The sequence below is a fragment of the Ambystoma mexicanum genome, chromosome 1q (assembly GCF_040938575.1).
Source record: "Ambystoma mexicanum isolate Mex_15411 chromosome 1q, UKY_AmexF1_1, whole genome shotgun sequence".
Classification (NCBI taxonomy): Eukaryota; Metazoa; Chordata; class Amphibia; order Caudata; family Ambystomatidae; genus Ambystoma; species Ambystoma mexicanum.
In genome coordinates, this window is record NC_090922.1 from 1,345,155,605 (window position 1) to 1,345,178,365 (window position 22,761).

The 22,761-nt window shown below is 49.0% G+C and overlaps 1 protein-coding gene across 2 annotated transcripts in view; it reads left to right on the top strand.

The window, feature by feature from the left end:
- EPS15 (epidermal growth factor receptor pathway substrate 15) overlaps nt 1-22,761 on the top strand; it is a 1,698,287-nt gene that overhangs the window by 550,126 nt on the left and 1,125,400 nt on the right. For both annotated transcript variants that reach the window (XM_069642214.1, XM_069642213.1), the window contains exon 11: nt 16,749-16,905. In XM_069642214.1, coding sequence (XP_069498315.1) covers nt 16,749-16,905 — 157 coding nt within the window. The remainder of the gene's footprint in view (nt 1-16,748; nt 16,906-22,761) is intronic.

The following is a 22,761-nucleotide window of genomic DNA, read 5'->3' on the forward strand; positions in this document are numbered from 1 at the left end:
GATGTGGTCAGTGGTCTTTGGGGGATGCGTTCCAGCTATGCGTTTCCTTCACCAGACCACACTTTTTCTGCAGCTAACCCAGTATTTAAGGCTCACCTTAATGGGGTTGTCCGGGCTCTTTTCTTCGATCCATAGGCCTCACACGGTCTGGGACTTCAATGTGATTCTGGCAGCCCTGCAGCACAAGCCCGTCAAGCCGATGGCCTCGGTAGACATCAGGCTGGTGACACTTCAGGCAGTGCTGTTGGTGGAGCTCACTTCCGCACAAGGGTCAGTAGGCTCTGTCGATGTGCTAGCCCTTTGCCACTTTTCATAATGACATGGTCCTCTTGCACACTCATCCAAACTTCTTTCCCAACGTGGTCTCCCCGTTCCATTTGAATCAGGAAATATGCCTGACGGTGATGTTTCCGTACCCGCAGTCGTAGGGGGAAAGGGCATTGCATTTCTTGGACCTAAAGAGAATGCTCAAGTTCTCTCTCTACCGGACAAAGGGGGTCATTACAAGTTGGGCGGTATGGGATACCGGGCACCGGTAAAGAGACCGGTGCCGGTAATCCCTTACCGCTCGATTCTGAGGTCCCGTAGCGGGAACTGTAAAGGACGTGGTCTGACCACACGTCTTTTACAGGTCCCGCTAAGGGACCAGGGCGCTAATAACGGGCCTGCTATTTGCAAGCCCGTTATTAGCACCCTCCCCATTCCCATTGAGCCCTATGGGGGCTCAAATGGGAATGGGGAATGGTTGGTTCAATGGGGACTTACCGGTCCCTCCAGGGTCGGAATGCACCGGTAATTCCCCATTGAACCAGACTGGTGCCGGACCCGGTATTGGAGGCAGCCATGGCGCAAATAGCACCATGTCTACCTCCAATCTTGGAATGAGGCCCAAAGCCTTTCAGGTTCTCTGAGGTGTTGATCACCTTTGGGGGCTTGGCTGCCAGGCTTCGAAAGCTTATACTGCCCTTTGAATGGTCCATGCCATTTCGAAGGCATACACAGCCATGGGTAAGGCGGTCCCCGCAGGGATCCATGCTCATGCGGTCAGAGCAAAGGCTACGCTGTCATCTTTTAGAGACATGCTTCTTGGGAAGTCATCAGCAGGGTGGCTACTTGGGTCACTGTGTTTGTGTTCTGTAAGCACTGTTCCCTGGATATCTGATCCAAGCGGGATGCAGATTTCGACCAGGCAGTTGGCAAGAACCTTTTATGAGCCAGGTTGTCACAGCTCCACCCTATGGTCTTAGTTGGTGGAATCACCCACACGGATGGAGGAAAGAGGACGGTACGTATGAGTAATTAAAGTGACTCACTGTATTAACTAGAGTACTCCTAGTCCCCTTTCCTCCATACGTCCCACCCACCTTCCTCTGCTTGTATACCAGGGGCTACAAAGATTCAGCATTGGCAGGTATTAAAGCGTTCGATGAATAAATAGGGGAATTAGGTGAGCGGAGACTTGGGGCGTTCTTTTGCCTGGGCAGCGCCCTGCATGCACTACTAAATTTAAAGTTGAAGCTCAATTTTTTCACTGCCAAAGGTTCCAGTACCGTTCCCATGTTGGAGGACACCCACAAGGATGGAGGAAAGGGGTCTAAGGGCTATGAGTACTCAACAGTGAGTAACTGTAATTTATACCTAGAAGATTACCATCAGTTTGTCCAGGGGGTTAACTCCAGATCAATGCACTCCTGCCTCCTAAACCCTCCCCACCTGTCAACTTTGGAGTTCCACAAGGATACATCTGCTCACCTTTGATGTTCAACCTTTACTTTGAGCCTTTGGGGTCCCTCCTTCCCAGCCAAAATAGCCACCAATACGCAGATATGCAACTGTGCCTCAAAATATCACCCGTCGGTGACAAGCTCAAAGCGTGCCTCATCTACTTGCAAACCTGGATATCCAGAACACCCCTCAAACTCAGCCACACAAAAAACAAAATCCTTTTCTCCAATACCAGCAAATACATCCAGACTTTGCTCTCTGCAATGCATCTTGAGGGATTCACCCTGCCACTGATGGCATGCTCCAAACTCTTGGAATTCAACATTGACAGCCTTCAAAACGCACATAACCGAAAAGCTGGACAGCTGGGTACCCACATTCTGTTTTATGGCAGATCAAGCCCTTTTTTCCAGACTATAACTTCCGAATCCCCTAAGCACCTGCACCCTGGCACAAATGACCTGCGTCCTCACACTGCTTTCTGGTTCTCAAATGCCTCGCTGCATTACTGACACTTGTCAAACTACACATGTTTCCCCCACAAACATGTCTCCCTCAAAACCAGCTGGATAATTTACAAAGCAGTCATTTTGCATGCTCCCTTCTACCTAGTCGTCAAGGTCACCATCTGCCGGTCAAGGCTCTACAAGAAGCCATGTCTGGTTTTGATCTATGTCACTGGCTATATAACTTTTGCCTATAATCCTACAAACCCATTGCTGTAATTCCCTCTGCAGCTTCTTTAAAATAGATCTGGGCTCAATAAATGCACAAAATATAATAATTAAATGGTTAAACAACATTAAGCAGTAGGCTGATTGTCACACAATTATAATACTTCTCAAGACACATTTGCACGTAATACATCCAAAGGACTGTACAACCCTCATGTAAGTTTACCTTTGACTGCAACCAAAGTAGTTTTTAAGATTGGATTATGGGCAGGCCTTGCTAGGAACAAAGAGGGGTATAATGGGACAGTCAATTCCCCTACCGAAACATGAGAGAGTAAGTTGGAGAGGGAGATGGTCACCAACGTTGGGGCTTAGGTTTCTCAGAAAAGACCACCTGCCTTTCACCTTCCCTCAGGGAGTGAAATGGATACTTTGCTCAGCAGTGGTGTACATTTGCCTATCTGGATCTGCTCGTTCACAAAGGTTCAGGATAGCCTGGTCCTGAGAAGTTGACTTGTGCAAGAAGTTCAGCGCTACTCCTCTTGCAGCCCAGTGTCCGCATTGGATAACGTACAGCTTTGAGATTTGGAAGACCCACAATAGTGGCCAAAGATCAGGAACGAAGGAAAACGTAGTGCTTGCAGGTAATGTCTGTGCCATGTATGAAAGATGTTGCTGTTTCTCCAGCATGGGGTCTGGTATGGGTTCACATGCTCATGAATATTCTCCATCGCCACGCGGGGAATCCTAAAACTGTATTTCTCCTCTAAACCAATCACTGTCCTCTGTGTCATTTTGCCCCCATCCAATGACAGTCCTCTCCCTAAGGCCCGCCTCTGGAAGCCATCTTCAGATGTTTACTGCATGCTTCCTTGTTGGGAGTCCTCAAGTTGCTCTCCAAGCTATTTTTTCCAGATTTCTTCACAGAAAAGTTCGATTTTTGTTTTCACCAGAGCCCATGTGCTCTTCCCTTTTTGGCTGGCAACGGGGACCTGTCAGTTAAGTTTGGCGCCACTCAAGGGCAAAGATTCAGCAAAGTGTCTGGAAGACAGTCTTGGGCCTACTTCGCGCCCTCCGACCAAGACCGAGGAGAAAAAGGAGCAAAGGACCCTCTTCAGGCCCTGCATCAAATGCGGGCTACAGAACGTCTTCAATGTTCTGCGTTCCTTTTCACCTGGCGGGAGTCAAGAACACTGTTGCAGACTCCCTCAGCAGGGAACAATGCTCTTGCCACGATTGGGAGCTTCGGCAGGATCAAGTGGACAGTCTCTTCTTCAAGTGGGGCAGGCCCCGGATCGACCCGTTTGCGATGTCAACAAACTCCCAATAGTCAGATCTTCGACAGCAGGTACCACCAGCTGAAGAGCATGGGGGACACGTACTCCTTCCTGTGGGAAGGCCTGTTCCTGTACGCATTTCCTCTGTTGCCCCTTCTGCTGCGAGTCATCAATCGACTCAAACTGTGCCGGTGCAGGATGATTCTTGTCGCCCCTGCGCGTCAAAGGCAGATTTGGTACCCGGACCGTCTCAACCTGTCGACGTCACCACCTGTCAGGCTGCCAGCAGTCGCAGATCTGCTCACCAGAGAAGGAGGAGCAACCCTACATCACGCCCCAGGGTTTTCTGAACCTGAAGGCTTGGCTCCTGCAGTATTAGTGTTTGGTGGGCACAAGCTCCCGGCAGACTGCAGCGAGGTCCTTGCCAGGGCCAGCTCGTTGTCGACTCTTAAGTGCTACGGGCACAATTGGAAGCGCTTCGAGAGGTGGTGTCGAACATAAAAGATCAACCCTCTGAGAGTCACGGCCCTGCAGGTCCTTCCATTCTTATTGTCTTTGGCCAGGGCGGGGCTGGCTCATGCCTCCATCAAGGTATATCTGGCAGCTATATCCCGCTACACCAGGACCCTGTGTGGGTCTTTGCTTTGGTCACACCGTCTGGTCAAGCAGTTCCTTAAAGGACTGTTCCAATCGGTCCCGCTGGTGAAGGCACCCGCCACGGCGTGAGAACTGAACATGGTGCTGACGAGGCTCATGCAGGCCCCTTTCGAGTCTATGCATCAAGCCTCTCTCATACGTTTCGTGGAAAACTGCTTTCCTCATGGCGATCTCCTCTGCCAGGAGAGTGGGTGACTTTCCACGATACAAGGGTGGTGTAGCAGACGTACCCCTCCTTCATGCCAAAGGTTCTGTCGAAATTCCATCTCAACGTACCTTTAGTGTTGCCTGTTTTTTCCAATGCTGGCTGAAAGGACTATGCACTCGCTGGAGGTGACGCGCGCTCTGAAGTTCCATGTGGCTCCCGCGAAGAGTTTACGGAAGACTTCTCAACTTTTTGTGAACTTTGGGCCTGTGAACCATGGGAAGGCCTTGCCCAAGGCTTCCATCTCCAAGTGGCTCTGTGGCTGCATCACTCATTGTCACCGGTTGGCAAACCGACTGCTGCATGGCTGTGAAGGATTCCAATCAGGCGTCGGGCCAGGACCTTCGCCCTTAGCCTTCGATGTAGCGCGCAATTAGAATGCTTTTTCTTTATTTTCTATGAATTCGAATTGAGCAGATACCCAGCCCGTCTCTCACCCCCTTTTACAAATACCCCGCGTCACAATAGACCATGAACCAGGCCGGTGGGTGGTAACACACTTTTATTTATTTTAAATTCAAAGAAAATCGCACCATTTTTATATTGGGCAGCAATCACCAATGGGGTGATAATTGCAAGGAAAACCACTGAAATCCACTTGAGTAACCTTCTACAAGAACATATCCAAAGCACAAATGAAAAGGAGTACTTTTTCAATTAGAATAGATAACACCTGAGTTAAGGTTCCCCCCTACAATGTTCCCTCAAACCCCAATTAATCGAATTCTGAGTGGATCGAAGGAAGCAACAGAACCCTTAGCAATGGCATAAATTGACACTCAGAATTTGACAAATTATATTTGTGGCTAAATAATGATATACATATGTTTTTATCACACTATCAGGGATGTAATATCATAAGCAACTATAAGGTAAGGTATCACAAAAAGCATACAGTTCAAAAATCAACTTGAAATGGAAACACAGTGCAGCCCAATTCACACGTTGAAAAGTTGTAATTTACACATTTTATTGAATTTTACAACTTATCAAAACATTTCCCCAGCATCCCCTCCCTCCTCCCGACCCCCCTTACCCCCCAAGGGGTAACGGACATTTGATTCCTAGTTCGCTTTTCTTCCAGGTACACACTCCACGTTCATTGTAGGTCTAGCAGTCTCAAACGCTGCGGGCACCACATAACCCTAAAGTCATCTTTAAGAAAAGTCATTATTTCCCCCCAATCTGCTGCAAAGTTCTGCACCTTATTGTCCATGGTGTACGTTGCCCATTCCAAAGCTACTATTTCCCAGATCTTCTGTAGCCAATCTTGTCTCATGAGGACCTCCGGGCCTTTCCATCTTTGAGCTATTAACAGCATAGCCGCCAGTGCTAGTATCAGTCTCGCTTTCTCCCTCGCTCTGGGATCCCCCACCCTCGTGGTTCCTCTGATGCCTAGGCGGATCTGTACCGGCGTTCTTTCATCTCCCAAGCCAAAGGCCTGTTCCTGGGCCCTCTGTACCTCTCCCCAGAAAGGTTCAATATTTGGACATTACCACCAAATGTGCTCCGCCGTTCCCACCAAGCCACAGCCCCTCCAACACTTCCCCGATGAGGCTGGGAACATTTTATGGAGTCGGGCTGGGGTATAATGCCACCCGACTAGTTTCTTGTACCACGCCTCTTGCAGTTGGGAAGCTTTAGCCAATTTTGGTATTGTCCTCCACAGCCTCTCCTATACTGCCCTACCGATTTCCCTCCCTAGAACCCGTCCCATTTCTGCATATATGTCCACTGGTAGCCTGCGTTTATGCTGTCCAGAATCTTATAAAGATTAGAAATGAGGCCCTTCGTTCCATCATTGGACAGTAGGAAGCTTTCGAATTTCGTTGGCTCTCTAGTAGCCGCCGCTCTAACCTCCGGATGTAACACCCAATGACGTATCTGTGCGTAATCTTTCCCCCTCTTGTATTGCAAATTCCCGCTTGCAGTCTTCAAACGACATCAATTCCCCTTCCCGAAACATATCGCATAGCTTCCTGCAACCTCCCTCCTTCCATCTCGTAAATGCCCCTTTTTCCAATCCCAGTGTGAAGTCCCCATTGCCAAATATAGGAGTGAAGGGCGAAGGAAACGTCGTTATCACCTTAGGACCCATCAATTTATCCCAGGTGTCGGCCATGAGTTTAGTTATAGAGCTCTCATAAAGATGCCCAGGTCTGTGCGATTTAGGCAGCCATAAGACTTCCGCCAGGTTGCGGTGTACCACCGCCCTATCCATCTTCACCCATAACTTGTCTTGCATACCTTCTTCTCCCTTCAACCATTCCCTTAAAATTCGGAGCTGCGCTGCTTCATAGTACCGCCTGAAATTCGGTAAAGCTAGGCCTCCCTGCCCCCTGGATGCCATCAATAAACGGCTGCTCACCCTAGCTCTTTTCCCTTCCCATAAGAATCCATTAGTCAACATTCCCAATTCCCTAAAGAAACTCGAGGGTATCGGTTGCAGGATCCCTTGAAATAAGTACAGCAACCGCGGGAGTGTGACCATCTTAACTGCGGCGATCCGCCCCAACCACAACACCCTGAGACCTCTCCACCTTTGAAAGTCCCTCCTGATTGCTTTCAGAAGCGGGGGGTAGTTAGCCGAATACCATCCTGCCAGAGCTGCTGTGATCCTAACACCCAGGTATCTGACCCCTGCCGGACTCCATAGAAAGGGAGTACTTGCCTTCAGCCTGTCTCATTCCCCTGCCCTTAATGTTAGATTCAACATTTCAGACTTGTTTGCGTTAATCTTTAGACCTGATACCTCCCCGAACTCCTCCAGCAGGGTCGTGCTAGCCTGGATCGACTCAATTGCTGCAGTTTGGGTGAGTAACATGTCATCAGCAAACGCTGCTACCTTCTGTTGCTCTCCCACAAAGGGAATGCCCTGTATCCCCTCCGCCTCCCTTATTGCTTGCAAAAGCAGCTCCAGGTAGATCGCATAAAGTATTGGAGATAACGGGCAACCTTGTTTTGTTCCCCTCTGTAGTTGTACTAGCCTTGACGCTATTCCATTCACCATTATTCTAATGGAAGGGGCCTGGTAGTTAGCTTGGTCCATAGTCATAAATTCCCTCCCGAAACCCATTTTTTCCATAACCCGGAACAGAAAGGACCACTCCACGCGGTCAAATGCCTTTTCAGCATCTAGCGCCAAAAGGACCGCGGGAGTGTTCGTTCTCTGGACCTTTTCAACTAAGTGGGCCACCCGCCTGATATTATCTGCGGTTTGCCTGCCTCTGACGAAACCTGCCTGATCGGGGTGTATCAAATTTGGGAGATGGGTATCAATTCTATTTGTCAGGATCTTTGTAAATATCTTGGCATCGATATTAATCAAAGCGATGGGACGATAGGATGTTCTTTCCTCTGGGTCTTTATGTGGCTTGAGTAGGAGAGTTAACTTCGCTTCCTCATGGACGGGGCAATTCTACCTGTCTGCCGGAATGTGTTAAATAATTAGGTCAATTGCGGGGCCAGCTGTGAGATAAACAGTTTATAAAAGGCTGCGGTATAGCCGTCTGGGCCCAGAGGCTTGTTTGCCAGAAGAGCCCTAATCACCCTTCTTACTTCCTCCTCCGTCATTTCCTGAGTGAGGATCTCCTCTCCTGTGTCTCCCTTCCAATATGCCGTAGCTATACTTTTTCTAGGAACCTGTCCTGCAAGTCGCCTTGGGGATTCTGAGATGCAAAAAGGGAGTCAAAATACCCCACCAGCGCTTCCTGCAGATCCCCCTGCCGTGTAACCCTTTCCATGAACCCGATTTCAGCGCTGTGATTGCATTCCTTGATCTCACCCCCCTAAATAAACACGCTAGAAGCGCGTCCGACTTATTTGCCTTAGCGTAATATTTCTGCCTCACTGTGAGTAAAGCCCCCTCTGCCTTTTTGGTACGCAGGAGTTCTAAGTGCCCCAGCGCTTTCCTATATTCCCTCATTGTTGACCGGGATGGAGTCTTGCCCGCCTTCTGTCTAGCTGCTTCTACCTCTGCTTCTAGTTGTGATTCTAGTGCCTTCAATTGTTTAGCTCGATGGGCAGCTGCTGCTATCAGTTCACCCCTGAGAGTAGCCTTAAATGCATCCCATCTAACATCTTCTCTTGTGTCCTCCTTTTTATTGATGTCGAAAAATATCTTGATCTTCTCTTCAATTCCCCCCCAGACCTTTGGGTCTCTTAAGATGGACCTTGGGTACTTCCATCCCCACACCCCCCTTATCCCTTCGACCCAGATCTAGAGTAACTGACACCGTACTATGATCCGCTATCCCTATTGGCCCCGTGCTCACCTCCCGAATACCACCCACCGAGACCCAGATGTAATCAATTCTAGATTGAGAGCCATGGACCCCTGAGAAATAGGTGTATCCTTCCTCTTCCCCCTTCAATTCCCACCACGCATCTCTCAATCCCATCCTACCAATCCTATCCTTCAATTCCACCGACATTACCACCCCCCCGTCTTACTTGTCCGCCGACTCTGTCCCTCTCTGTCCCAAGCAATATTGAGGTCTCCCAACAAAACAGTCTGAGCCCAGGCTTGTTCTTCCAACACCTTCAGAACACGCTGCAAAAATTGCTCCTGACCGGAGTTCGGGGCTTACACAACCGCTATTGTATAAGGGACATCCAGTTGCTTCCCCTATACGATATATCTCCCCTCCTTGTCCCTTATGACATCACTAACTCTAAAATCAGCCGTATTCTTGATAGCTACGGCCACTCCCCTTGATTTTCTGTGACCAGACGCATGTAGAATCTGGTCAAACCCACGCAATGTCAGTCTCCCCTGGTCTTTATGCATAAAATGTGTTTCCTGTAGCCCCATAATATCAGGCCCTTCTTTCCTCGTAAAGTGTTCCAACTTTTTCTTCTTGAGAGGGGTGTTCAACCCTCTCACATTATGCATTAGCCACTTAAAAAGTCATGTCCCGAAAAGTGTACCATATCTCGTGCTATTATCCGTCCACTCTTCCCCTCTAACCAATGTCTCGTTACCCCGCTTCCAATGCCCCCTCCTCCCCTCACTCCCTGGAAACACCATAACTTCCCGCTTATCCTCCGCTCCTAACTCTGGCATTGCTGCCCTTTCCGTTCCCAAAATGGTTGCTCTCCCATGACCCCAAAGCCTCAATCCTCCATTTAGAGGCCCACCACCCCTTTTACCAGTGTAGTGCATCAGGGGTCCGTTTGTGTCTCGGTCGCTTCTTCCCTGGTCTTCTCTTTTCTTTGCAGTCCTCCCTCTTTTATTCCTTTTCTTTTCTCCCCGACTGTCATCCATTCCGAGGGTCTCGGCCGAGGTCGGTTGCTTGCACCCTGTATGCCAGAGCTTGTGGGGATCCCTGCCGGATCCATTTGAAGAAGGTCTGCCCCTTCCTGTACTGATGTGATTCGCTTCTGACTCCCCTCCCACTCGAAGAGCAGGCCAAACGGAAAGGTCCATTTGTATCGTATGGCTTTCTCATTGAGTACCTTTAGCACATAGCTCATTTGTCTTCTTTTCGTGAGCGTACTACTCGCCAAGTCTTCAAATAACACAATTTGCTGACCTTTAAACATGATGGGTTCCCGTTGTCTTGCAGCCCGGAGGACTGCCTCCTTCTGGGCGTATCTGGTAAAAGGCGCCAAAACATCTCTAGGCCTTGCTGACTGTCCTTTGACTAGCCGCCCTGTTCTATGCACCCGACCTAGCTCAATAGTTTCAGGGCCCCCTTCAACCAGGATATCGGCAAAAACTCCTTGAATTACTGCTTTTAAGTCTTTATCCGGTACTAATTCCGTCAGCATTTTCACCCTTATATTGATCCTCTGGGATCTGTTCTCGATTTCCTCCATCTGAATCTCGAGATTCCGTGTGGCTATGTCCAGCCTCTCGATGGGTTCACTGTTAGCCGTAGTGTCCTTATCTACTTCTTGGAGGCCTTTTTCCAGGAGGTCAGTCCTCTCCCCTAGTTGTCGCATCTCTTGTCTAATCTCTCCTAGGGCTTCATTTAGGTCAGCACGCATAAATTGGAATTGCACCTGAAAGGTTTTTGCCAAGTTAGTTTGTGGGGCATGCATCTCGCCCAGGAATTCTTGTCTTGACATTAAAGTCGAGTCCTCCATTCCCCCCCCCCCCCTGGGTATGACCTTCTCCGGACTCTTCTCGGTTGTTCCCGGCCGCATCCTTCGTGTTCTGCATGGGCCACATTGCGTGGAGAGTGCCCGGGGTATCTCTTTGGTCTTGGGCTGTTTTCCCCCCTTTTCCTTAGGCTTGCGAGGTCGTGGTCCTCGCCCTTCCCCTCCTTTGTACTGCTATAACTCCCCTCTGGGCACACCCGTAGCCAAACCACGTTTTGCTGGACCTCCTTTCTGCCGTAGTATTTAGAGCTTTGTCAGCCCTGTATCCCCCTAAATCGGGCTTTCTCACGTCGAGCCTCTTGCACCTGCTCCTTTATCTTATTATGGGATCTGTTCACCTGGATATCCGTACTGCCTGATCCTGATTTACCTCCCAACTGGTCTCAGTGATCACACGTAGGGTGCGCCGTGATCGGTGGCAAAGTGGTACAGGTGTATATCTCGCCGTCTGCTATATGCGAGACGGATTAGCTTTGCTGGTTACTGCCCCTAGTAGTCCACCAATAATTCCACACCGGCTTGGGTCACTTCGCCCTTATGTTGCCTCATACGGTGTGCAGGCCCAGGAGTCTTATTAATCCCCTGTGGGCAACAGGTGGAGGGCCACCTCCGGTCGCGTGGAGGGTATTCCCTGGTCCCCTCCTGTCTCGAGGGAGTCTCCGTCTTGTCTCCCTGTATCTTGTGCCTTGACTTCTTTTTCTATTGTGGGGGGGGTGGAATAGCGCTCGCGCAGTCCCTCTGCCACAGGATCACCGGCCCTGTGCCACCCGGCAAATGGGGGGCCCCACGCCCCTGCGCGCACTCACCGGCCTCTCTTCCCACCGGCTTCGCTGTACCTCAGTGGGTTGGGAAGCGCCGAATGGTGATGACACCTCCTCCACCGCCTCGCCTGGGCTCCTTATCCATGCTGGTCCAGCCGGCCTCCCTCCATCACAGCGGCCGTCCAGGTCCTGATGCTGTGAGCCCCCCCCTCCTGTTGGGATCCGCCGGCGTACGCGGGTCCCACTGTTGTGCAGCACTCCTCTGCTGACTCGGCTTCCCCGACTTCCTCTCCACAAGTCTTCACCCACTGCTGGAGGCTTCTCGAAACCGCAAGCCCCTCAACTGGCCAGGGCTCCGCTGGGGGGGCAACCAGCCAGCCCACGGGACTGTGTCCAGCTCCGCTCTCGTCCCAATGCCTGATGACCCTCGGGGGTGCACCTTCCCGCAAAATATAGTCTCTTCTCTGGGACTCCCGGGGCTTCTGATGCGGCTTAGGTCCACCCGCTCTTTCTGCCGCATCCAAGCCGGGCGTGCTCCTCTCACTCACCGTCTCTCGCCAGGCCGCTTCTGCTTCTTGGGTCATTTCCGCCGCTGAGATCAGTCCCGTCCAGTTGAGCAATAACGCTGTCCTCCGCCCACCTCCCACGACACCCGGGGGTCCTTTCACCTCTTTTGGAATCAGCTAGTGGGGTGTTGGGCACCTCGCACCAGTTCGGGTCCGGAGAGCGCCGTCAGCACGTCTCCTCTGTGCTGCCGGACATCTTGGAATCCACATTTGCAGTTTTAAATGTCAAAATGTTTTATACTTTTTAAACGGGTGAAATGCACATTAGCAGAATGTGGTTTTTAGGTTGGTTGATGGATGCACATCAAAGGGACAATATAAAAGTGAAAGAGTGGCTATAGCTGAAGAATTGGATGAGATTTTCATGGTGGAATGAGGTTCGGTTTAGGTAAAATAAAGCAGTTAAAAGAAAATCGGAAAAAGGAAAAGCAAGTTTTACTTAAACTAAATTATGTAAACTATATGGTTAAAGAAAGACACAGTAGTTTCCAAGATTGATTCGCAACATCAACCTTTTCACCCCAAATTCTAAGTATTAACAAGGAATCAGGGTATGGATAGGATTACTTAAAAAGTGGAACAAAGACAAAGTATCAAGATGGGGTAGGCTACGTGTGGCTATGGAATGGGGATATACTCAATCCGCACTGGGGTTTTGGACAGTCCAACAGTTCTGGACTCAAAAGCTCTGTGCACAGGATAGTGGCAGACACTCCTAACAGCAAGCAGCTGGGCAAGTCTGGTCACTGGATGGCAAGGGTACAGCGGGCTTGCAGGTAGTGAAAAGGCCTGTCTGGGTACAGGATGCTCCCCAAGGGTACCACAGTTTTCCCCTTTGCTATTGGGAATTTTTCTGGGGTTTTCTGGATAATTGGCCCTGCTTGGATAGGGTCAGTTATGCTTTGGCCTAGCAGTAGCATCTGGAATGTCTGGATACGCAGGCGCTGGAAATTCATGAGTCCTCTGTCCCTGTGAGCTCCCACCCTTTATATAAAAGTGGGTGACATCACTGGGTTTTGATTGGCAGAACTGAGCTGACCTACCCCCAAGAACCGGATAGGTCAGCCAATGTTGATTGCCTCCTCTAGTTTATGGGGTTGTTTTTTATGAGGTGCAAAGCCATCCCACAGTCCTTTTTGCCAAAAAATCAATCTTAACACAAATTACACATTTGTAGAGTTGTCACTTTTGTCAATTACATAAGCAGATTACATATTTTGCGCAGAGCATGGCAGTCCAACTCTCCAGTTGTAGGACTTTGTTTCGTCCCTCTAATAGTTTTTCGTTCTTTTTAGTGAGAAATATCATACCTAAAATTCTATAACTTTATACATGTGTACATATTATCATAAGGCATGGTAATCTTGAATTTCAAAGTGACACCATATACTCTTTCCTCAGAATATCCAATTCTCTGCCATTTCTGTCCCTTATATGCCACTGAAGGCTACCACGTCTTGAATTACAGATATCAAAATTTCATCTAGATTGTGAAACTTTCACATTTCTGCGTTGTCCAATTGCGGAGATAAAAGTCTCAAAGTTTTATTAATAAACTAGTCTTTAGAGCCAAAATGGGTGGCCTTTGTCCTCCACTGAGACCATTTTTTTCTTCAGGCTACCACCAAATGTCAGTTCAGCCCAGGGCTGCCCTGGAGTTTCCCCAGCTTGAGTGACTTGTGGTTGTCACTTCGAAAAGTCGCACGTTGGTGTCCCAGATCTATTGTCTCAAGCTGAAGCCCAGACAGAAGTCTGACGAGCGTGTGATATTTCTTTCACTTGGTCAATTCAAAGTTTTCAAGGGAGGCAGTTTAACAGCTAGGTGTCCCAGAATCTAGTGTGGCTTCTTTTGGGGGGGGGGGAGGCCTCTCCTGTTGCTAGCAACCCCCCAAGCAGAAAACCTGTTTGGCTAGTTCCAAAATGCAGCCAATGCCTTTACTTAGTTATTTCATTTTACCGCATCAGAATAATGTCGTTGAAACAAAACATCCCATCTAGGTTTTCACACAACACTCCCCTGACATTCCTAGGCAAGGAAAGGGCTTTATTCAACATTGCACTTTTAAAACAGCAATTTTTCTTGGTTTGCAAAAACACATTTTGACAAATGGTGAATGCTGCTGGGATTTCCCTTTCAAATTCGGTTTTTCTCTCTCATCTGGATTCCAAACATTGTTTTGCAGCCCTACTCGGTTTCACTTATACAGAAATCTGTTTAAGACACAGGTCCACTGAAATTGACACATGCCCTTAGAGCTAGGGTTTCTTTTGAAGCAGTGATTTTTTTTACATTTTGTAGCCCAAAAGTCCAGCGTTTTTCCGTGTGGTTGAAAGTAAAGCTGTTGATTTCCCAGAACAGGCCTGACACAGCATGCCATTCAAGGATAATGCTTTCTTTTGCTGGCACAATATGAATGTGGATGGACACAGCAGGATCTCCCGGGATCAGAACTGTGGAATGTTGAACAGATGAGAAAGAGCATCAGGGTGCCAACATGTTAAATGCCAAATATTTCCTTTTTCAAGGGGAAATGTTGAGCTAGCAGCAAAGCAGTGCTGCTTTTCCATTTCCTTCTTGGGTGCATGTAAGAAACACACTGGCAGCCTTTCTCAGTGTGCTCCCTGTCCCATCTTGCCCAATGGTGCTTGGCAAAACAGTACAGCCACCCTTTTGTAGCTGCAAAACGCAGTTTTGATGCACGGCAGTGGTGCTCAAAGGAGCCAGCGCAGCCATTTTGCTGTTAACTGCTGAAGTGCAGCTTGGTTATGGATGGGAATTCTGATGAGTGGGTCAATATATCCCACATGGCCGTCCGAGAGCCCATTCTACCAGAGCGATGGCTGCGACGATGGCGTTCCGGTCTAATGTGCCCCTGCTAGACATCTGCAGGGCTGCTACGTGGAGGTCTACACACACCTTCACGAGATTCTACTGCATTGACAGGGATGTCAGAGAGGAGTCCAGGGTCGTCAAACAGTGCTACGCAACCTGTTCGCTTAAAGGTGAGCCTGGTGAGGAGGTAAGAGTAATTGCTTCTGTTGAGCCTTGCCACCTACCGTTGTTGTGTATGTATGTACTGCTATGTATTCTTTATTCAGGAGCATGTGAATCCATGCAAGACCCCATGCTGGAGAAGGAACAAGTTACTTACCTGTAACTGTTGTTCTCCAGCATGGGTCTGGCATGGATTTGCATGCAAACCCTCCCTCCCGTCCCTCTGGGGCTCTTCTTGGTCGTACTGCCACTTTACATGCTACGAAATCTGAAGATGGCTGCCAGAGGAGGGACTTAGGGATAGGGCAGTCATTGACTGGAGGCAGTATGACTCAGAGCTCAGTGATTGGTTTATAGTAGAAAGACAGTTTGTAAGTGAAAGTGAAACTGTTTTTTCTTTTACTGAGTATTCCCGGCCTGACGGGGAATATTCATGAGCATGCAAATCCATGCCAGACCCATGCTGGAGAACAACAGTTACAGGTAAGTAACTTGTTCCTTCCACCTCAGGAGATGGCTTGTTTCAAAGTTCGTCTTGGGACTGGTTGTTGCCACAAGCCAAAGAGGAGTTGTCCTTTTCAGAGCTCCTCTGTCGCATAGCAAACTGGGTCAGGACAGCAGTGGTTGCTTCACGGGTTTGCAGAGGGTCTGCAGGCGTCCCTGGTAGTCTTCTTCGGTTACTTCTGTTTGCAGTGGTTGACTGGCTATTCACTCCAGAAGCCTCACCTTTTTATACAGTTCCAGCACACACTCCTCTGCACTCCCTCGCAGCATTTTATAGAAAGGGGCGTTTGGCTGTCTAATCGGGACAGCCAAGACCGCCTGTGGGAGAAGTACCTATTCAGGCACTCTGGCAGACAAAGGGCAAAGGGGTGGAATACTCCTCCCCTACTTCCTTCATGCCCAGACACTCTGGAGCCTAGGCGAGGATTCCTACTGGTTTCCGCCAAAGGCAAAACACACACACTGACCTCCCCCTTCCAGAATGGTAGAAGACGGGCTAACAAAGAACAACCATGCAAGTAATGGCGATAAAAGATGGAAGGCCCCAAGTTGTTACTTGGGTGCTACTATGTATGGTTTGTGTTCCCTTATATTACATAAGTATTGTGTTAACCTCTTCTGATCATAATTGTGTGTGCACATTTACTGTATTCACATTGTGTGGGGGATAGAGTATGTTGCTGTATATTTGTGCATGCATCTTAATTCAGTGTGCACTTTATGAGCATATTGTCTGCTCACATATGTGTGTGCATACATATTTTGTGTGTACTGTTGTGTGGTACGTTTGGGGTGTGTAGATGTTATGACTAGGAAGGATTATTCTTGTATTTACTTATAATAGTGTGTGTGTTTCATTTATCTTGCATAATTTGTAAATGCACCAATTTTTTTTACACTAGATACATTTTAATTATAAAAAGTGAATATCTTGAGCTTGGGTATGAATCGATTTTCTGAATTTCTGCAGCTTTCACCAGTTTCATTTAATCTGGGTGAATGCTGAAAATCCAGCCCATTGGAGAAATACACCACGAAATCTTGTTTCTTTTCGGATTGGCTGAATCTTTGTGTAGCTCTGCCATTTCGCACTAAATACACGCCTGTGTAATGATCACCTCTGTGCGAGTGTGCTCTTTTTATGCATGTCATATAGCATGTCACTACTGAGCCCTTTTTTCTTTTCCCAGCTGTATTATCCTTCTTTGTGACGTTATTCACAGGTTTTCAAAAATGTACTGACCTTCTTTCAAATGTTTTTCTTTGTTGTTGCCTTCAGGACTCTTTGTGATACCAAGGACTGTGGGAAACTCTCCAAGGAACAGTTTGCCTTGGCGTTCCATTTCATTAATCAGAAGCTGACAAAGAATGTTGACCCTCCACAGGTTCTCACTGCAGAGATGATGCCACCTTCAGACCGGGCCAGTTTGCAGAAGGTATGATTTCATTCCTCCAAACGTACGTTTTAACATAGTTTGATGGGTGGCAGTAAACCAACTCTTTGGGGAACAAACATGACCACTATTGCCATATGTTTTCGAGGGGGTGTTGGTTTAGTAGCTATGCATAAGATTAACATATTCTAACCTCATACCACAGTATCTGTGACTCCTTAATGATAGCTATGGGGATTCAAACTATAGACTAGCAATCACACCATGTAAAAAAGTTACAAACATGAGGTGTGTGAGCCCATGACAAATAATTTCATTTTTTTAAAAATAAACTTCATTTGTTCAGTGCAGAGAAGTACATAGATGCTTGCATAACAATCCTGTAACAGCATTGTAGCTCATATTTCGACCAGGGGAATACGTATAAAGACATGTAGGTAGCATCCACATCATATATTCAATTGGATATATATATTTCTGAGGCTTGTGGAATCTGCTTAGATCACATGCTGTGCATAGGCCGACATCTAGTGGAAGCTGCGGAGTATTACAGTTTGTTTTTCCAAACTCGAAAATTGGGCGTCGACACAGGGCGTGCCAGTAATACTATCCCTAGTGTAACGTCCACTGTACCCATGATCCCTCACGCGTCTAGGACCCTCAGATTGTTTTTTTCCGCCATGCTGGTCGGAAGCACTGAGCGGAGTTCCCTGACTTAGTCAGATTTTGCTAATATTGTTATATATTTCCCCGTTTATTCCACCTCTACTTCGAGTCTCCAAACATCGACACTCGACGCCGGATCGGAGAAAATTCAACCGTCGGACTACAGCGATGGATTTGGGCCTCGGAAGTCCTCTGGACTCGGCCCTGCAAGTAGGGAGAGTGGGGGGTGGCACATATCCTACACTCTGTTTAATATACGTACATTACTTATATTCCTACACTCCCAGCCTGCTGCAATAGCGTGCGTATGGAGGGTACCTCCTTTCAATTTTGCCCCAAGTGCAACCGCAAGTATCCTTGGGTTGACAGACACGCCACGTGTAACCTCTGCTTGCCGAGGGACCACCCCAAGGGGAATTGCAGAGCGTGCAGTCGGTTCAAACTGAAGACCCTTAAGGACCATTTGACAAAGCGTTGGGCCCACCACGCCATGCGACAAGAGGCCATGGCCGCGGAGGGTGCCTTCAGCGATGGCAGCGACGCCGTACTTTTGGACGGCGAGGGGAATGTGGCGTCGATGGACAGCCAAGCGCAAGTCCCCGACCTCGGAAGGTTGTCTGGCAGGGCAGCTATGGGGAAGACCCCCGACGACACGAGCGCTACCCACACCACTTCCAGCAAACAGAAGTCCAACCGAGACTCGACGCGCACGTCGAGTTCTCGGAAAGAGGCACATAGAGAACGGTCCACCGAGTCGGTGTCCTCTGGGCGTTCGCGTTCAAGATCGCCTCATGACACCAAGCAACCCTCCACTGTTGCTAAAAATGCCTCGCTCCCCTTAGTGACTGAGGTTCGGTCGTTGGAGGACGATGCCGACCTCTACCCCCAAGCCGCACTCCAGGAGTCAGCGTCTGCAGGCAGCGGCAAGGCTGCTACCGAATCCCTTACACTCTCCAGAGACAGGGACTCTACCCCCAAATTGCGATGCCAGGCATTGAAAAGCTCTGATAGGGCCCAAAAGTCGGGGGAAGCACTCTTCCACCCACGGGGTGGGGGGAAAACAACGAAGTAAGCAGTCCCAGCCTACTTCCACTCCTAAACTATATTCTACTCCACCTAAACAGACGGACAAGTCTCAGACCCCTGTCCTTAAGGCCCCTGTTCAGGCCAGTAGGTCTAGCCAGGATAAAACAGGGAAAGCACTCCAGGAAAGAGTTATTCCCAGTTCAAGGGAATGGTCCAGTGAGGACGTAGACAGAGTAATGTCAAGGATGTCATCATTGGCAGATTTCAATGCCAAGAACCCGGAACACTTTATCTCTTCTACACCAGAAGGCTCAACTCCCTCAGGCTCGAAGGATCCAATACCCCCAAGTAGGAAGTCCAGGGGTGAAGCACCAACTCTTCAAACCCTTTTTGAATCTTCAAACCCCTTCTATATACAGCCCTATTCTCAATACCAGGAAGATCCATCCTTTGTTGAGGACCCAGACGTGGGCATGTTCGAAGAACAAACTGGGACAGGCTATTATGGGGATGATGAGGACCCAAGAGGACGACCCAGATACATAAAGGGTAGATTCCCCAGTAGAGAAAGAGCCCGCGGTTACCGACTCCCCGGTCAACAACCAACCTCTCCTGAATGAGGTCCTGTCCAGAGCGGCACTTCACTTCCACATTGACACCCAGGGTGCTCAGGAATAGAGGGACTTTGCAGAGGAACTGGTGGGAGAAAGGAGACCTGTTGCTCAGGCCATCCCTATCCTTAAATCAATACAAAGGAGGATAGACCCTTCCCTTGTTAACCCCAATCTCATTAGGGCAGTAAACCCCAGAATTGAAAAGCTTTTCAGGGCAGCCCAATCTGACCCACTATACATAAGGGGACATCTCAAACCGGACTCCCTGGTTGTTACAAACACCCGTAAGAGAGCGGGAACACCCTTGTCGTCGTCCGAAGCTCCCCCCGACAAGGAGAGCAAGAAGATTTATGGCTTGGGCAGGAAAGTAGCCTCCACTTCCGCCTACCAGGCAAGGATTGCAAACTCCACCACCCTGCTGGCTAGTTACAACTGCCATCAATGGGAAGAAGTCGCGGCTCTCATAGACTCCGCCCCAGAACCCTTAAAAAGCCAATTGGCACGGGCTTCGGCAGAGGGGAGGGCTATGTCAGGTTGCATTTTAAAATCAACCTTTGATGCCGCGGATAACGCCGGCAGATTAATTGCTGAAAGCACGGTCATCAAGAGGCATGCTTGGCTACGGCAGTCTGGTTTCAAGGCCGAGACCCAAGCATCATTGATAGATAAGCCGGTGGAGCCGCATCTATTGTTTGGAAAGGCGGTCGAGGATGCGCTAAAGAATGCCAAGGATGAGTACGAGACACTCAAGTCCCTAGGGCAACTAACCAACAAACCCCCTAACCAGAGAGGGAATGGCAATTTTCGTCGGCCTCCCGGACAAAACTCCCAAAGAGGCTCAAACTATTCTCAAGGCCAGGGTACTACATGGAACACAAACCAGCAGTCTACCCAGAGTTATGGCAGGGGTAACAACAGAGGTCATGGTAGGGGTAGAGGCAGTCCCAATAAAGGAGGGGGCATGCCTCCACCAAAACAGTGACGCTCCGTTCAGGGTCCCTTCAGTAGTCCCCCAGTAGGGGGATAACATTTCCATCTTCACCCAAGCTTGGGAAGGGATCACATCAGACAGATGGGTGCTGTCCACAGTGTCCGCAGGATACTGCATAGAACTCCTAGAGCGTCCCCGAAACCACCCTCCACGACAAAGAATACACTCCTTAGACCACCAGAAGATCCTACTCGAAGAGATCGAAATTCTTCTCGCAAAGGACGCGATAGAACTCGTCCCGGGACACCAGGTAAACAAGGGTATTTATTCAACTTACTTCCTTGTGCCAAAAAAGATTTGACAATGCGCCCAGTATTGGACTTACGGCCTGCAAACAAGTATGTCAAGCTCCAAAAATTTCGCATGACTACTCTCCAAGAGGTAATTCCCCTCCTAAAAAAGGGGCATTACATGGCAACATTGGATATGAAAGATGCTTATTTTCATATTTCCATGTTCCCAGCCCACAGAAAATATCTGCGCTTCAAGGTGGACAGTCAGCACTACCAGTTCAAGGTACTGCCCTTCGGGATAGCCTCGGCTCCAAGGGTATTTACCAAGGTACTGGCGGTGGCGGCGGCACACCTACACAGGGAGGCAATCCCAGTGTACCCTTATCTGGACGACTGGCTTATCACGGGGGAGACCCCAGTAATTTGCAGGACAAACATTCAGAGAACCATCAACCTCCTCTTCGAATTGGGCTTCTCCATAAACGAGAAAAAATCAAGTCTGGTGCCCAGCACCACCAAGCGGTTCCTAGGAGCTGTTCTAAATACTCAAGAGGGGTTGGCTTTTCCTTCAGAGGAAAGAATTCGGAATATACTACTGCAAATTCCGCAATATCAAACCGGTCGCCAGATAACAGTACGCAAGGCAATGCGTTTGCTGGGCATGATGGCGTCATGTATTTACCTGGTCCCCCACGCGAGCCTGCGCATGCGTCCCATGCAAGAATGGTTGGCGAAACTGTGGTCTCAGGCAAGTGGTCAGTGGGACGATCTAGTGGTTGTTTCGCCAACACTTGTACAAAGCCTCCACTGGTGGACAAGAGACAATCTATCCAAGGGGAAACCCTTTTACGATCCCGAGATACAGGCGGTAGTCACGACGGACGCATGCCTGACAGGATGGGGAGCTCACCATCTCCACCACACAGCGCAGGGTCTTTGGTCTCACACAGTGGCCAAGGATCACATCAACCTGCTAGAGCTTCTGGCAGTTTTCAGAGCACTTCAAGCGTTCGAGCCCCAGCTACTGAATCTGTCTGTGCAGATCCGGACGGACAGCACTACAGCCATGTTCTACCTGAACAAGCAAGGAGGGACTCGTTCGCCAAATCTGTCCAGACTTGCCCAGATAATTTGGATATGGGCACTCAGATGGAACATCTTGCTGTCATCTCAACATGTTCCAGGGGATCTCAATGCTCTAGCGTACGCTTTGGGTAGAGATACCCTTCCGGAGGAACACGAATGGTGTCTACACAGAGATATTGTAGAAGATCTCTTCTCTCAGTGGGGTTTCCCCACTATAGACCTATTCGCCACAAGCGAAAACAGTGCCCAGGATTCGCATCCAGGTTTCCCCAACCAGACTCCCTCGGGAACGCCCTGTGGATGAACTGGTCAGGGATGTTTGCGTACGCTTTTCCACCAACTCCTCTCAAGGTGGTGAACAAGATGAACAGAGAGTCGATGACGCTCGTCTAGTTGCTCCCATGTGGGGGAGACAACCGTGATTTCCACACCTACGCAGACTCTCGGTGTGCGATCCCATCAAACTCCCGGGCTGGTACAACCTTTTGTCCCAGCACCGAGGTCAGAAGGTGCATCCTCAACCCAACTCCATGAACCTAGCAGCATGGCTCCTGAGGTCATAGAGTTTGGACATCTCAATTTACCACAGAGGTGTATGGACATCCTAAAAGAGTCTAGGAAACCGAACACGAGGCATTGCTACTTCGACAAATGGAAGAGATTCGTTATCTGGTGCCAGTATAAACAAATCAACCCAGTTCATTGCACTCCTTCCACTATCGTGACATACATGCTCCACCTGCTGGACGCAGGGTTGGTTTTCAACTGGGTACACCTGGCAGCACTGTCAGCGTACACCACCTCACATAGCAAGGTGTCGTGGTGGAAGGTACCCGTGGTTAAAGGCTTCATGGAAGGAGTAAAGAGACTTCATCCTCCTATATCTAACCTACCACCAGGATGGGACCTGAACATGGTGCTATCTAAACTCATGGGCCCCCCATTCAAGCCCATGCATAAGACAAGTCACAAACACCTGACCTATAAGACTGCCTTCTTAGTAGCCATTACATCCATAAGAAGGGTCAATGAAATTCAGGCTCTGTCAGTGCAGGATCCTTTCTTTACTATTCATAAGGATAAGCTGGTTTTACGGACACACCCTAGGTTCTCACCTAAGTTTATTTCAAAATTCCATGTAAACCAGTCCATCGAGCATCCGGCTTTCTTCCAAAACCCACAAAGCTCGGCTGAGGTTAAACTACACACCCTCTTCTATCTGCTTGGATCATCTGTACTCACGCTACTCCTCATGCTACCTCATGTCAGGAAAAATACAATC